This window comes from Setaria viridis, chromosome 5 (genome assembly GCF_005286985.2).
Source record: "Setaria viridis chromosome 5, Setaria_viridis_v4.0, whole genome shotgun sequence".
NCBI classification, from domain to species: Eukaryota; Viridiplantae; Streptophyta; class Magnoliopsida; order Poales; family Poaceae; genus Setaria; species Setaria viridis.
The window spans coordinates 42,540,000-42,553,391 of NC_048267.2; the positions used below are offsets into that span (position 1 = coordinate 42,540,000).

Sequence of the window (13,392 nt, forward strand, 5' to 3'; positions counted from 1 at the left end):
TAAATTGGTCGAAGTAAATTTTAATAAAATCCAAGTAAACTTCCATGAACTCAAACTCTTATTACACCGGACTAACTGAAAATTCATTATTACGTTTTTCACTAAATTAGCAACAAACACTCGTTTAAAGAGTTTACATGCCCCCAAAAAATGTTTTGTAGTAAAGCTTAAAGAGCTAACTAAAAAATATAACATGTTCTATAGTTTGTTCTTTTGATATTAAGAAGAGCATGAATGCAAAAGTATGGATTAGCTTGTTTACTATATTGTTGGATGTAGGTTCAACGATAAATGCTTGATAGTCCAAATAATGCTACGTGAAAAAATATACTTTGGTTTATTACAAGGAAAAAAGTGCGGTGCACATATACATATGTACTTCTTTTTGTCCTTGCATCCAAATGTCAGATACGATACAGAGCTCAAATCTAAAGACACATGAAAATATGCTTATAGTCTTCTACCAATAACACTTTCACATGAAAACACGTCTCTTAGCACCCCCACAAGGATGACGTAGAAGCGCAATGTAGATAGGATGAGTATGGCCAACCGCCTTGTATCTTCCTACCTTCTGAAATGACTCCTTCTCGAGTCACTCGTGGGGTCCATCTCAAGCTTATAAGATTATTGTTCACATTACTTCTTTTTTTCAAAATAAAATGATGTGTAGTCATTATCATCTTAATAAGAAGTGGACAAATTATGTTACACATCTTTCCAAGCCACCAGCATTCCACAAATCCTAGTTTTCGTCCTACGGGCTAAGTTGAAACCAGACAAAAGAGTGCACTTTCGCTGGAATATCATATATAGCTTTAACAAGAAAGAAAAGCCATATACAGTTAAGTAATAACAACAGAACGATATGGACATGACAACACGTGCAACCTCTCCCCGCGCCCTGTTCGCACGTTGCTCCGGCCATGCCTGGGGCTGGGGCAGTCAGGCAGGCAGGCGCAAGGTCAAACGCGATGCACCCGCCCGCACGGGGGCGTGTACCGCACGGCCCCTGGATCTCCGCGCGCCGACGGAGCGAACGCTAGCCCAACCGCCGCGGGACGGCAGGAGGACGGGCGGGCGGAGGTGGGGGGGTGGGGATCCGCCGGCCGGCAAGCCAAGGGTGCCGTTGCCGGCGGCACACGGCCCTTCCTTTTCCCCTCATCTTCTTTCACAGCCTTGCGAGCCACGATTAATCATGGCTGGCTTTTCGCTTTGGCGCGGCGCGGCGAGGGGCGTCGTCATAGGGTGCGGATGATGCGGAGCTGCCGGCCGTGCGGTCCTGGGCGTGGCGGCGACCCCAACCTCGTACCGCCTGCACGCGGCGTGCCTGCGCGCCAGATCGGCTCGCATCTTTCCTGATCGGAAAGCGCTCGCGGCTCGCCACTCCTCTCCGCTCTCCCCTGCCTTGGCTGAGCCCCCGACATCCCCACTGGCCGGTGTCAGTCTGCTGCCTGCCGCGGCCGGATCGTGCCGTGTCGGCTGTACATTTCCCAAGGACGCTAGAGATCACAAAGGAATTTCGTAGCCTCAGCCGTTCAGACAGATCTCCGTTGCCACTTAACTTCAACTGTGGGTGCATTCTTTCATTTCAGAGGGACAAGCAAAATAACCAGATGAGTGCAAGAGAAATTCATCAAAGTTGCCATATATATAAGCTGAAAAAGGAGGACTTTTCATCAATGCTAATGACATGCATGAGTGTTCACAGATTTGGGCTGAACTTACTTTAGCTAAAAACGGCAGACTTATTTCCAGGTATTTACACTGTTCTAAGTTCCTTGGACGATGAAGCTAGGCACCGGTGGATGGATATGATACGCGCGACTACGTACACTAGACTACACTTGGAGCTGCTCTGCAAAGAAGAGGAGGGCCAACGGAGGTACTGAGATTTACAGATACACCATACAAAGGGACTAAGGGCTGATCATGAGTTGCACAGGTCCATCATGTTCTGCAGACCATTACTAGATCGGATACTTTCTGGTCTCCACTGCATCTCAGTGCCATTGTGGTGCTGAAGCTCTGCATTGGATGGGTGAGAGATGACCTTGGTAAGCGTGTGAGACTGTAAAAGCGCGTATTTGAGAAGATTGCAGTGAGGCGTAATAAGATGGCTTTTCGGTATTCTGATCATGATGGGTAACATACTTTGGCTTTCTTCCGCCGACCGATGAGGTACTGGCACTGGCAGTTGGTTTGCTCATCATTCGTGATGGCCGACGTGGTGGAGGTGGTGGTGCTGGTGGCTGCAAAAATGAGATTGGTAAGAGGTCAAATCTGATGAGAAAACATCCTCACCAACAAATGAATATCTTAGAATTCTTGGAGGTCATAATAAGAATACTGTGATGTGTACAAAGTCATACATTTGGAGCCCTCGTCTTTAAGTTCCCAGTCTGCAAAGTAGCTGTTCTCTTTGAAGTGGATACTCGAGATTGCACTGTCGCCTGAATGCCCTACAAAAAGGTTGGCAACAGTTGTTAGAAAATCTGATTTAACTTGGGTGCAAGATTTACATTACATTCACAAATTCATTTCAGATATAACTGTTTCGAGAGGGATGACTTGCAAAGGTTTGGCGGTGTGTGGTAGTTTACAGCATGATAAAGAATTCTTGGAATTTAGTAAGTTGACCTGAGACCCTAAACTAAGCAAAATCCAGTAGTACAGCCACACTGTTGGGAACATCAGTATAGCTTAATGATCATAACTATGTATTTGCTGTGGCTACAGCAAGCAGGTTCACAATTGTATTGATGAGATTTATCAGCAGATGACAGAAATTAGCATCTAGATTGAAATGTGTTTTTTAGATGGAAAGCATTTAAACAGTCCTCTGTATTATCTGACACTAGTCACTCAAAGTTGCAAAGGTAAACATTTAGTTGAAACTGCCAATCTTGTCACGACTCACGTGCATAAAAAAAAGAGGCAACGATCATAGATAAAGTCATGAGCAAATTACCTCTTTCCTTTTTGTCCTAGAAATGGTTTCTACTGCTGGTTCTCCAATAGTAGAACTGAAAATTTTCCTTGGAGGAAGGTTAACAGAACTACAAAACCATAAGTTTTTGTCAGAAAACGTGGCAAATAGAATTTTTACAATCATATTTTAGAAGCATCACAAGATTTTCCAACATTAATTTAGTGTTAGAACCTTGATTTTTGTTTGCCAGACGCTTGCAAGTCCATTCTTTTAGACCTAGTAGAGTGGCTATCCAATGCTGAAGATGCCTTCAGTCTGTTGTTATTGCTGTTCATTGAAGCAGGGAAAGAAACAATGGAATCAAAATCCAACACAATAAACCAACATTTTAAAAAATCTGCCAATATGTTTGTAGGGTAACCTTTTGGTTTCCAGCTTGCTACTTCTAGCAGCATTTGGAGTGACAGCCTTTTTGGGATTGGCCTACATGAACAAGTAAAATGTTAAGATTCGCTGCAATTAAACTTTACCACATTAACAGAACATGTAAATGATCATTAAACCAAATGATGATGCTATAAACTACAAGTGCTACACGAGGTGCTTCAGTTACTGTTATGATAATCTAGCTGGAAAAAATTGTCACCATAAGAGATTTTGGAGCATACCACTGTAGTTGTTTCACCCCTTGGATGAGCCACAGTTGGTCTTGCCTTGCTAGGAGTCTTCGCATCCGTTTTCAGAGCAACATCTCTAGTAATAGCACCACTAGCACGTCGCTCTCCTGTAGAGGGCCGGGGTACAGAGGAAATATCAGCATGCTTTGCTGCACTCTCTCTTTTGATGGGACGTCTTTCAGAAGTAGAAGGTCGGCGTGGTGTGGTAACATTGACTTGCTTCTGTGCATGATCTCGGGTGACTGGGCGTCTCTCAGCAGTGGAAGGTCGTCGTGGGGTGGAAACAACAGCAGGGGTCTTTGAATTTGCCTTCGCAATGGGGTGCTGCTCTCCAGTAGAGGGCCGTTGCGCACCTGCTGAGGAAGGTCTTCTGAGACCTGTAAGCTTGCTCTTTTCTGGAGTGCCAGCCATCTTCTGGGGTGCTGCATTTGGCCTTTGCACCGGCTTAGTCTTCTGGTTCATACTTGTACTGGGCTTCACTGAACCAGGCCTCTGAAATGATTCATGTAAGTGTTATGAATTTACCAAACAATTCATGTTGGTGGGCATATAAAAGCAAAACATGCACTCATCTAGGTAGTTGGCTACAATTCAGCGTAGAGGAACAGAAATGTTGAAAGAAGGTATGCCAAATCAAAACAAACTGCACCTACATTGCTAGTATGTAATGTCATACCTCAGAAGTTTATAATTTGGTAGTAGATGGCAACAAAGTTTTCTATAAGACAAACGAATACAGAACCAAAATCTGTGCTATTACCTCACTAGCAAATGTGTAATCCATAGCACTTTTCGAAAGGTTTCTGATGGATTTTGGTATCATCTTTGGAGTATGTCTGAGCCTGGAATCTTTCTCAATGGTTCTTCCGGGAGTCCTCGTAGCTTCATATGCTGTTCTATGATCATCATGACCAGAACTCGTGTTCTGTTGCCCCACATCCATTTTGCTGGCAGAATTATCACCACAGACAGTTCCTTTTACATCATGGTCAGTGTGCTGCAGAACTCTAGCTGACAAAGAAAGATTAGATGAGGAAAATTCTGTGTTGAAGTTTTGGTTTCCTTGGTCACCACAGTATTGCAGTCCGTGCTCCGACGTGGTTTCTTGAGGAGCTTCTTCCGCGTAGTCATCCAGAGGTGCTCCAGATCCGGTGGGAGTTTCAAGATCAGCACCCTGCTCATCTTCTGCTGTCTGGCTAGAGTCACTACCATCACCACTGTATTCCAGTGTAAGTTCAGTTTGCTGGTTTTGCTGCTGTGAAGCCTTTAGTTCCCTGATCTTCTTGTAATACTCTTCAAAATAAGCCTTCTTCTGAGCAACTAAACCGTTGAACTTTCCAAATTCTTCATTTCGTCTGTCATTAGTAAATACAGACCACTTCTCCCACGATAGTGACTCCAGCTCAAATCTTCCAAAGGAAATGGAACCATGATCAAGTGTCTGGGATACAGATACTCCCTGAAGAAACGAATTGCAACAGAAAAGGGAGGTGAGACTACTAACCACTAGTGGTAGTTGCCAAGAACCAAACTGTCTGGATTTTCTTTTTTTTTTCCAATAAGCTAATTGACATAGTATAAATAAATTGAACAAGAGCTCATCACCTAAAATGCATCGGAAAACTTACTTGAGGACCATCCCGTTCAGTTGACTCTCCTTGTGACCATGCAAAATAAGTTTGATTGACTTCCGTCGCCATCACGTATGGCGTGGCTAATTCATCGTTGGGCGAACTCCACAGGCAAACCCTGAAATCATTTGCAAGAACATTCAAAATCCAGGCATAACAGCATAGCTGAAATTTGATCTAAAATGCAAACAGCTGAAAAGGAAGTTAGATATACAATGTTTGGTTCGTTCTTGGCCACAAGTAAAAGATTGCAGGTTAATATCTAGGAACACATCAGTAAGTCTAAAAGCAATATTTGCCGAACACCACAGCTGAGAAGGGGGTTAGGGAGAACACAATTCTAGAACACTTTGAGAAGAACAGTGGAAGCTAATAACATGATATATTCATCATGTCAATTCGACTTGAAGCATCCAGCCCTCTATTTCAGCACCTATCCTTTCCTTTCTTTTCAAGTTTTCAGACACAAAATTCCAACCTTCCAAGCTGCAGTGGAATCCCTAAACACGAAACCAGATACAGCTGGTCTTCTTCTCAACAACCCATACCATGACGTTGTTAGTTCACATGCCAAAACTCAAACCAGCTGCAATCCAAAGGATAAAAGCATGTGCGGCCAAGTAAAACAGAACACTAAATAAACTGACATAAACAAGAAAGAACGAAGAACTCCTGTAAATCCCACTAATCATCTAGAGCACCGAAAGTATGTCTATTGCCTATCCTTCAAAGTTGAAACTGTGGTTCTCCATATTACAGAATTTGGCACATAACTGCATCTGCAGAATCCAGCAATTTTCGGCCGTACCAGAACAAATCATGAACAAATAGAGACTGTTATGGAGCAAGAAAAAAAGAAGAAGAAACTTGGTAGCTCCGGCTCTACACAACAGTGCACGGACGCTGAGTTCAGGACGTGTTCTACCAAGCTTCTCTGCTTATAGGAAAGAGAAGCGGAACAACGAAAGGCGAAACTGTCGGTAATCATGAGAGCCGTCAGATCCGTTAAAAAATACCATCAAAGTGAGAATTTAAACTCACCACAGAAAAGAAAGGGAAAGGCAAGGAAAGAGAGGCCACCGAGCAGCTACAGAACGAAAAAGTTGAAACTGAGGAAAGGGAGCGCTTTTGAAGCGCTGCAGCGCTCGAAAACAAATTTTCTGTCAGACAAAAGCTGAATCGAAGATGCATAATTCGGCTTCTTCTCCGCGACATCTCAGTCGGGCGAACTTGTAAGGGAATCAAACCTTCGCGGCGTCAAAACAAGAGGAGAAGACTAAACACCTCGGCGAAGAAAAAGGAGGAGAAAATTACGCGTCACTGATCCCAAATTTAAGGAAGTGTTTGGACGAGCGGGTTCAAATTTGAACTGGATCTCAAACTTCCAAATGGAGCACCTCCAATTCAACGCAAGATACCCGGAAGGAGACCGGGAGTTGCTCAGAGAGTCACAGTTGAGGACCAAAATCCGGCAAAACTGATCCGCATTGCAGAATTCCACACCAGCAACCCAACACAGCCGTTCCGCATCACGAAACCGGCCGCCAAAATCCCACAAGCACCGCGCCGCTCCACCCACACGCGCCCTAGAACTCGGAACTGGAGAAACCACCAAGCCAAATTCTCAAGTACCTGACACCGAGGCCGCCGCATGGGATCCGCAAGCTGCCGCCGCCGCCGCCCCCGGCTCCGGACCAGACAAAAGGCGGCCACGGGAAGCCCACTCGCTCCTCGGTCCCTGTTCAGCTCTGCCGCCGCAGCCGCCGCTGTGCGGTGCGGTGCAGCGCAGTGCCGCCACGCAGCAGCTGGGTGGGGGGGAAGAGAAGAAGCGAAGAACACAACAACGCAGGTAGGTAGGTGCGTGCGCAGCGAGGCCAAGGCGGGGGCTCTTAAATTCTGGGCGTGATTAGCGCCCTCTAATGGCCGCCTCGCGGCCGAGTAATTACCACGGCGATTCGTTGCGTGCTCTGCTCACGGGAGGAGGGGAGGCTCAGGCTCTACTGCCTTCACTGGCCAGACGAGAGTGGAGAGCGTGCTAGTAACGCTCGGCGCGCGCGCTCGCGTGTCTCTGACGGTGGGCCCGCGTCCGCGTGGGAGTGGCTTCCGGGTGGTTACGTGGATGCCTTTACCGCGTGCGGCCCTCCTAACCCGATCCATTTTTTTTTAAAAAAAAACATGATTTGAGAAAGAAAAATGAAAAATCGATTAACCCTTGTTAATCGTGTAGATTAGATTTCCTAACCTCTCTAATTTGACTGCTACATGAGTGATGATGGCTAGTGAAATTGACTGAGATGCTAAGGACTACCACTAGCATTTAGTTAATGTGATAGTACTCCCCGAGCTAACTTTGAGTTGAACAGGAGCAGTTCTGAGTTCTCATTTCTGCAAGGACACGAGAGGCCAAGGTAGGTTGGTCGAGGATAAGACTAAGGAGCACATATACACACAACCAGCAAGCATCCCAATTATTGGATATTAGAGAGGAGGGAGGAGACGATGACAAATAGAAAACTTTTGAGAGGCTTCCAAAACGCTTCCCTGCCCTACCCTACCTACGCCCTAATTTTCATCACTTGTCTATTCCTCATGTGGGGGCAGGGCATGCACTTGTTGGCCCAGCCAGCAGTTCTCTTGTCCTTTTCCTGGTTGAATTAAGGCCTTGGAGGCAAAGGTGAAGGATAATGCATGTACCCAGCAAGGCAGAATTTGGGTCCCATCTCATGCACCCATTTTTACCTAACTTCACCGGGTGTTCTCAATGCATGCTCGCTGGCCTCGTCAGATTTAACGTCCAAGATAAGATTGTATCATGAGAGCAATGTATCACTCTGAGCGTCTGATTAAGACCTGCCCGCCTGCCTCTTACTTGCAACTTTGCAGGGCACAAGGTTAATCTTGACTTGAAGGCTCGCCCAGATGATGGATTACTGGGCGGGCACACACAAATCGCCGACGCAGTCCGGGCAAACGAGAAGCAAGCAAGCCTTCCCGTGCGCAGCAGGATGGAACATCACCTTTCACGATCCGATCGACTTGCTCTCCTGCGCATCAAAAAATAAAGTAAAACACCGCACTGCAAGTCCTCAACGGCATCACGCCAAGTACTAGACTCGTGTTTGTTTCCAAGAAAAGCACTAGAGGCAAAAGGGCTCGTGGATGACGCGGTCCGTGGCGCACACATGAGCAGCGTGAGATCGGTTCGGTTAGCTTTTCACCCTTCTTTTCACGCACGCTGATCGTGACGATGGATTAGCTAGGGGGAGAGATAAGGTAGAGAGCCCGTGCATACGGGTTTGGATCTCGGGAGCAAGCAACCGCGAGAAAAAGCAACCGGGAAAGGCAGGCTGCGAGCAGGTTGCCATTGCCATTGCCAAGCATGCCACATGGGGCTCCGTGGATGGATGGATCTCCGGCACGAGACGCTGTCGCCCATGTGACCCTCCGTTCTGCTACTACCAGCATACAGGCGCTCGCGGGGAAGCGGGGGTTCCTCATGATCTTGTCTCGCGCGCTTGTCCGTTCGGGGGCCGCTCGCGCGCGCCGCTGGAATGGATCCACGAAGCGGCCGGCCGCCGCTCGCTTGTCGTCGCCGACCTCCGGCTGCAGCAGTGGTCTCGTGCCACGCACCATGCAGGCACAGTGTTCTCTTCCTTCTCTCTCTCTCGTTGGGTGCAGAGGACGAGTCCAATCATGGAGGCCGGGTCCGGTGGCACAGTGGCATACCGCATACTGTTGGTGGTATCGTATGAGAGGGCGACGTCACATGGCCCTGCCATGGAATACTCGACGGCCATAACGTGGCATGCCTCCCATTGGCTCGCATCTTGGAGTTCAGCAGCCTGCTTCTCTTGTCTCTGTGTGACTGTGTGTCATGGATGGATATTCTTTAAGCTCGTCAAAGGCAGTACACATGCATGCCGCTTATAGTTAAACTTAAACCCGTGTTAAGACAGCCGGGGATGTTCTGCCGACATGCAGCTGGCCTGGCCTTTCTCTCTCTTCCTCCTCTCCTCCAGTAAACTTCAGTAAACTGCCTGCCGACTTGCAGGAGCAGTACTAACAAGCTCTAGCCATCTGATCTGACGTGTGAGCAGCAGCCCACATTGCAGCTCAGGTCAGGCTGGTCAGATCTGACGTGTGAGCAGCATCACGGACGGGAGCCTCTCGCCATGGCCGGCTAGGGTGAACATGTCGGGCCCGGCTCCACCTGCAAGCGACGCATGCGGGAGGAGGACGTGAGCTCTGCTCCGAGAAACGTCCAAGGATCCCCCACATGAAGGCCACATGGCCCTGCATACGCAGGAGATGCGCCTGGTCGATCAGGAATCTTCCCTGATCAAGTGTACGCTCTACCCATTATCCTAGGCATGTCCGGCCACCCGATCGATCGTCCAGGCCCAGGATAACAAGGATCAGAATAAACAAATGCCTGACAACATGAGAGCATAAAGATATTTTTGCCTTCTTCGATCGATCGACCACTGTGGCTTCAGTATAAAAAAAAAACCACTGGCTTCTGCGCTCACCAGTCACCATGGCCGGTAATGGTCAACCGAAGCAGAGCATTAGTAAGTCAATTGTGACCCAGGGACAGTGCACAGAGGACACTGTTTCTCCCTTCTTCCAGAAAGCGCCCGTGAAAGTACTCGTACTGTTTCGCTAACTAACCAATCAATCAGAGAGGCTTCAGGGCTTCAACCACAGGGAGGGGCACTGATGCCCAACCGCTCTAGCTCTAGATGTAGACGCCAACCACACCAAATCATGCAAGGGCTACGACGCACTGCCATGCCCCAGCTGCCAACAAACCCAAGTACCCTCCAACCCTGCATCGCTTGGGCAAAGGACTAGGCGTTTGAGGCTTTGAGCCTGCCAATCTTCCCATCGTCCTCCTCTGTCCTCGATCTCCTTCGCACGAACGATGCGAGGTGAGCCCGTGACGGGGCCAAGGGTACCCTCCATCCGTGGGAATCTAACCTACTGGCCGCGTAGGATCACTGGACCTCGCTAGATAGATTCTACCTCCCTTTTTCTCGCTAGGCACCATGCTACGAATTTGCAAGAAATTCGGGAGCTGGAGACGGAAGAAATTAGCTCGTGCTCTCAACTCTAGCTGTGAAGAAGCATCAGCCTCTGGTGAAAAGTGTAGTGTAGCCTGTGACTGTGATCATTCAACTTGTCCAAGTAAAATTCATGGTGGCAAATTCAAATACTAGTCGGGAAATGCTTTACCGGCGCCTAGGAATATTCGGCGGAGAACTTAAATTTGCCGGGGAAAAGGAAAAAGGAGCAAGGATGGCCGTGTGAAGGGCATGGATGGGGATAGGTTGTTGGGCCTTGCCTTTCCACCGGTCAAGATGGGGGTCCATATGTTTGCGTACTTGAAATTGAGTTCCTCTCGTCTCGCCCCCTCCCGTCAATCCATCATCCATATCTATCCCCAGTACGACGACTGGAGCCATATTATCTTAAGATAAACCAGGGGAAAAAAGAAACCTTTTCCCGTATGGATTAGGTGAGCGTCATCATTCCTGACACATGCGAGGATCGCAGCAAATCCCCGCTTTCAAAAGAAGAAATTTGAAATCTCATGTCAAGTAGTCTATTCGTATTTGGTTGCTGCAGAGGCCATGAACGCTTCAACAGCCTGAAAATCACAGAATAGGACTTCGGGCGCAAAATAGGACTTCGATTGCTGTCCAGAATTTCGGCTTCCAAGTGGGATTAAGCGGCGTAAACTTATGTAAGCGGTTCCCGTGAATACAAACATGCAGCGGCCTTTGAATTGATTTGTGAAATGGGCAGTTAGCTACAGCAGCTTCTTTTGCAGTTAGTGGTAGTTGACAAGGGAACAGATCATGAACAAGAACAGCGTCAGTGTGCGATGTACAGCTACCAGCTTGAAGAAGATAGAGTAGCAGCAATCTATAGATACGATGTCAAATGTCACGAGAAAGAGAAATGGATGCGGCTGGGAAGGTCCATATAGCTTCGACAGTGTGGTTCGTAGTAGCAGCACTAACCAGCACACTGTAGATATGATGTCAAGTATCATGAGAGATTTGCAGATGAGTGTGTATACTCCTGAAAGCTGTGTCAAACGGACAAATGGATTATTCGATGATAACAGCAGGACTACTCGGGATGAGGATAATGCTTCTTCTTCTTCTTCCTGGGATTATCTCTGCTGACATAGAGACAGCATTCATGCAGGAGGTCGACGTCCATTCCTTATCCAGTGAATATCCACAACAGAAAAAGGGGAGGAAAATGCAGCAGACATGGAGATCGATCAGGATCCCCTGAAAACGTGCACCACAGAAGCCATTGTCGCTGAGCCTGCACGGTTGGACCGTGATGATAAGTTCAAGGAGGCAAGGCGATCAATGTCCCTTGCAGGTGGGCTGGTGGAGGAACGTGCACCTTGGACCAGGATGACTTTCGTTTGCCAATGGTTCAGCTATGACTCGCAGACCATGAAATAGGAAAGCTCCAGCTCTTCTAAGTTCCAACAAATCTCCTCCTTCTTTTCTTTTCATGTCTCAAGGGAATGTGGTGAGAAAGTAAAAGAAAAGGTTTTCTTTAGCAAGGCTTGTTTTGGATCAAAGGAGAATCCGACAAGAGCAGAACTGATGGCACTATCGACTGAAGAACAACAGAATGCAGTTCTGTCATAACAAAGTGAGCGTCAGTTAATACTCTGTACATGCATCACTAACAGCTGCATCGGTGGCTATATATATCATTCTATCCATTCGCTCTTAGGCCGGGCTGGGTTAAAGGGCTCTGCAACTGACCTCCCATTCTACCAACCCAACAGGTCATCGGGTTCAGAAGGAGCTTTTTTCCATAAGAACCCAGATCAACGAACTGTCTCATCATCGCTCGCGTCGCGTCAGCTGGAAGTTCGATTCTGAAGGCCAACGCTGACAGGACGCTGCCCAGCTGTTACTAGCAAGGAAATCTCGTTCCAGCTTTGTACTTGTACGTCCTGTGCATTAACACTTCTAGGTGCATCTGTTTGTAGGAAGACAGAGAGCAGATTGTGACGTACGAGCTACCAGCAACGCCGACGGATCGTAGTACCCGGTAGGCCAAGAACAGGGAAACGCCGTAACGGCATTCATGTGCGAACAGAGGACCAGAAACAGACAGAGAGAACTCCTTTTAATTTGTTGCTTAGTTGCATTATATCAAATTGTTTCCCAGCAGTCATTAGTCAGGAAGACTTTGCATATTCCCTTTCGGTGAAGCGGTCTGAACCAAGGGCGGTTGGCACTTGGCACTGGGAAGATCGATGGCCTCATGCGCTTGGTTTGAGCCGTTCTACTATGTCGTCTGCGCCGTGCAGTCCGCCACTAGAAGAAACAAGGAAGGAGGGCCATTGGCGGCGGCTCATCTCGGAATCTGCAGCGAGAACCTAGGGTCATCAACTGCTGGATGCTGTGATGCTGATGCGCAATACAGTACTACATGCCAGATTGGTCAGTCTCAGGATGCTAATGAGCACCTGTTTGGTTTGAGTTGCTTATGCATTAACTTAAAAATAAGCAAATAAGTTGCTTATGAACCAATCACTCTTGCTTATAGACTTGCTTATAAGTTGCTTATGCATAAGCAAATAAACAACTCTTAGGTTGCTTATGGAGCACTTTACACCTCCTACCCTCATTCTCTCTCCTTTCTCCCCTTTCTCCCCCTCTCTCCCGTCACCACTCAGGCCCACCGCCGCTTCCGCCCGCCGCCGCCGCTCCCACCCGCCCGCCTCCGCGCCGCGCGCTCGCCGCCGTCACCGGCCGCCGACCGCTCGCGCCCCACTCGATCCCCATAGGAGCTGGGTAATTATTAGGGGTAGAGAGAAATGGGATGGCAAGGGTAAATATGTCAATAACAATCAGATAAGCAACCCAAACCAAACACCTAGAGCTAAAAATAAACCACTACAATAAGCGAGTTGCTTAGCAATTGAAACCAAACTGGACCTGAACCACACGCGCCAGTCCATCGACCACACACGCCGCCACGAAGACCTTTCCCCGAATCCAACCCCACCTGTCATCCACTACCACGGACCAGCCACGTGTCTCAGGGTCCCACGCGCCAGCCTCTAGAGCTTTGGGTTCTCCGCCCCCACCTTTTTCCGCCGGCC

The 13,392-nt window shown here is 47.9% G+C and overlaps 1 protein-coding gene and 1 long non-coding RNA gene across 4 annotated transcripts; one reads left to right on the forward strand and one right to left on the reverse strand.

Moving 5' to 3' along the window:
• Positions 1-1,632: 1,632 nt before the first annotated feature.
• Positions 1,633-7,227, reverse strand: LOC117857353 (uncharacterized). 3 transcript variants are annotated; one of them, XM_034739982.2, is made up of 10 exons: positions 6,873-7,227; positions 5,238-5,358; positions 4,370-5,068; positions 3,601-4,101; positions 3,354-3,415; positions 3,164-3,259; positions 2,972-3,059; positions 2,373-2,462; positions 2,155-2,252; positions 1,633-2,071 (listed from the first exon to the last, which is right to left on the reverse strand). In XM_034739982.2, exons 2-10 carry the CDS (start codon positions 5,307-5,309, stop codon positions 1,951-1,953), a joined length of 1,827 nt encoding a protein of 608 aa, XP_034595873.1. In that variant the 5' UTR covers positions 5,310-5,358; positions 6,873-7,227; the 3' UTR covers positions 1,633-1,950. The 3 variants fall into 3 exon arrangements, with proteins under 3 accessions (XP_034595873.1, XP_034595872.1, XP_034595871.1); XM_034739981.2 differs by lacking the exon at positions 6,873-7,227 and adding an exon at positions 6,015-6,034 and having other exon boundaries at positions 1,633-2,028; XM_034739980.2 differs by lacking the exon at positions 6,873-7,227 and adding an exon at positions 6,015-6,034.
• Positions 7,228-11,460: 4,233 nt separating this feature from the next.
• Positions 11,461-12,921, forward strand: LOC117858905 (uncharacterized). Its single transcript, XR_004641068.2, has 2 exons — positions 11,461-11,924; positions 12,064-12,921. It is a non-coding gene; the product is annotated as an uncharacterized lncRNA (long non-coding RNA).
• Positions 12,922-13,392: the final 471 nt, after the last annotated feature.

Excerpts from the sequence above, each read along its gene's own strand:
- LOC117857353 (XM_034739980.2), bottom strand. Across the intron at positions 2,253-2,372 it reads TAAAGACGAGGGCTCCAAAT|CCACCAGCACCACCACCTCC; the intron begins GTATGACTTTGT and ends TCATTTTTGCAG. Across the intron at positions 2,072-2,154 it reads GTCGGCGGAAGAAAGCCAAA|TCTCACACGCTTACCAAGGT; the intron begins GTATGTTACCCA and ends GCGCTTTTACAG.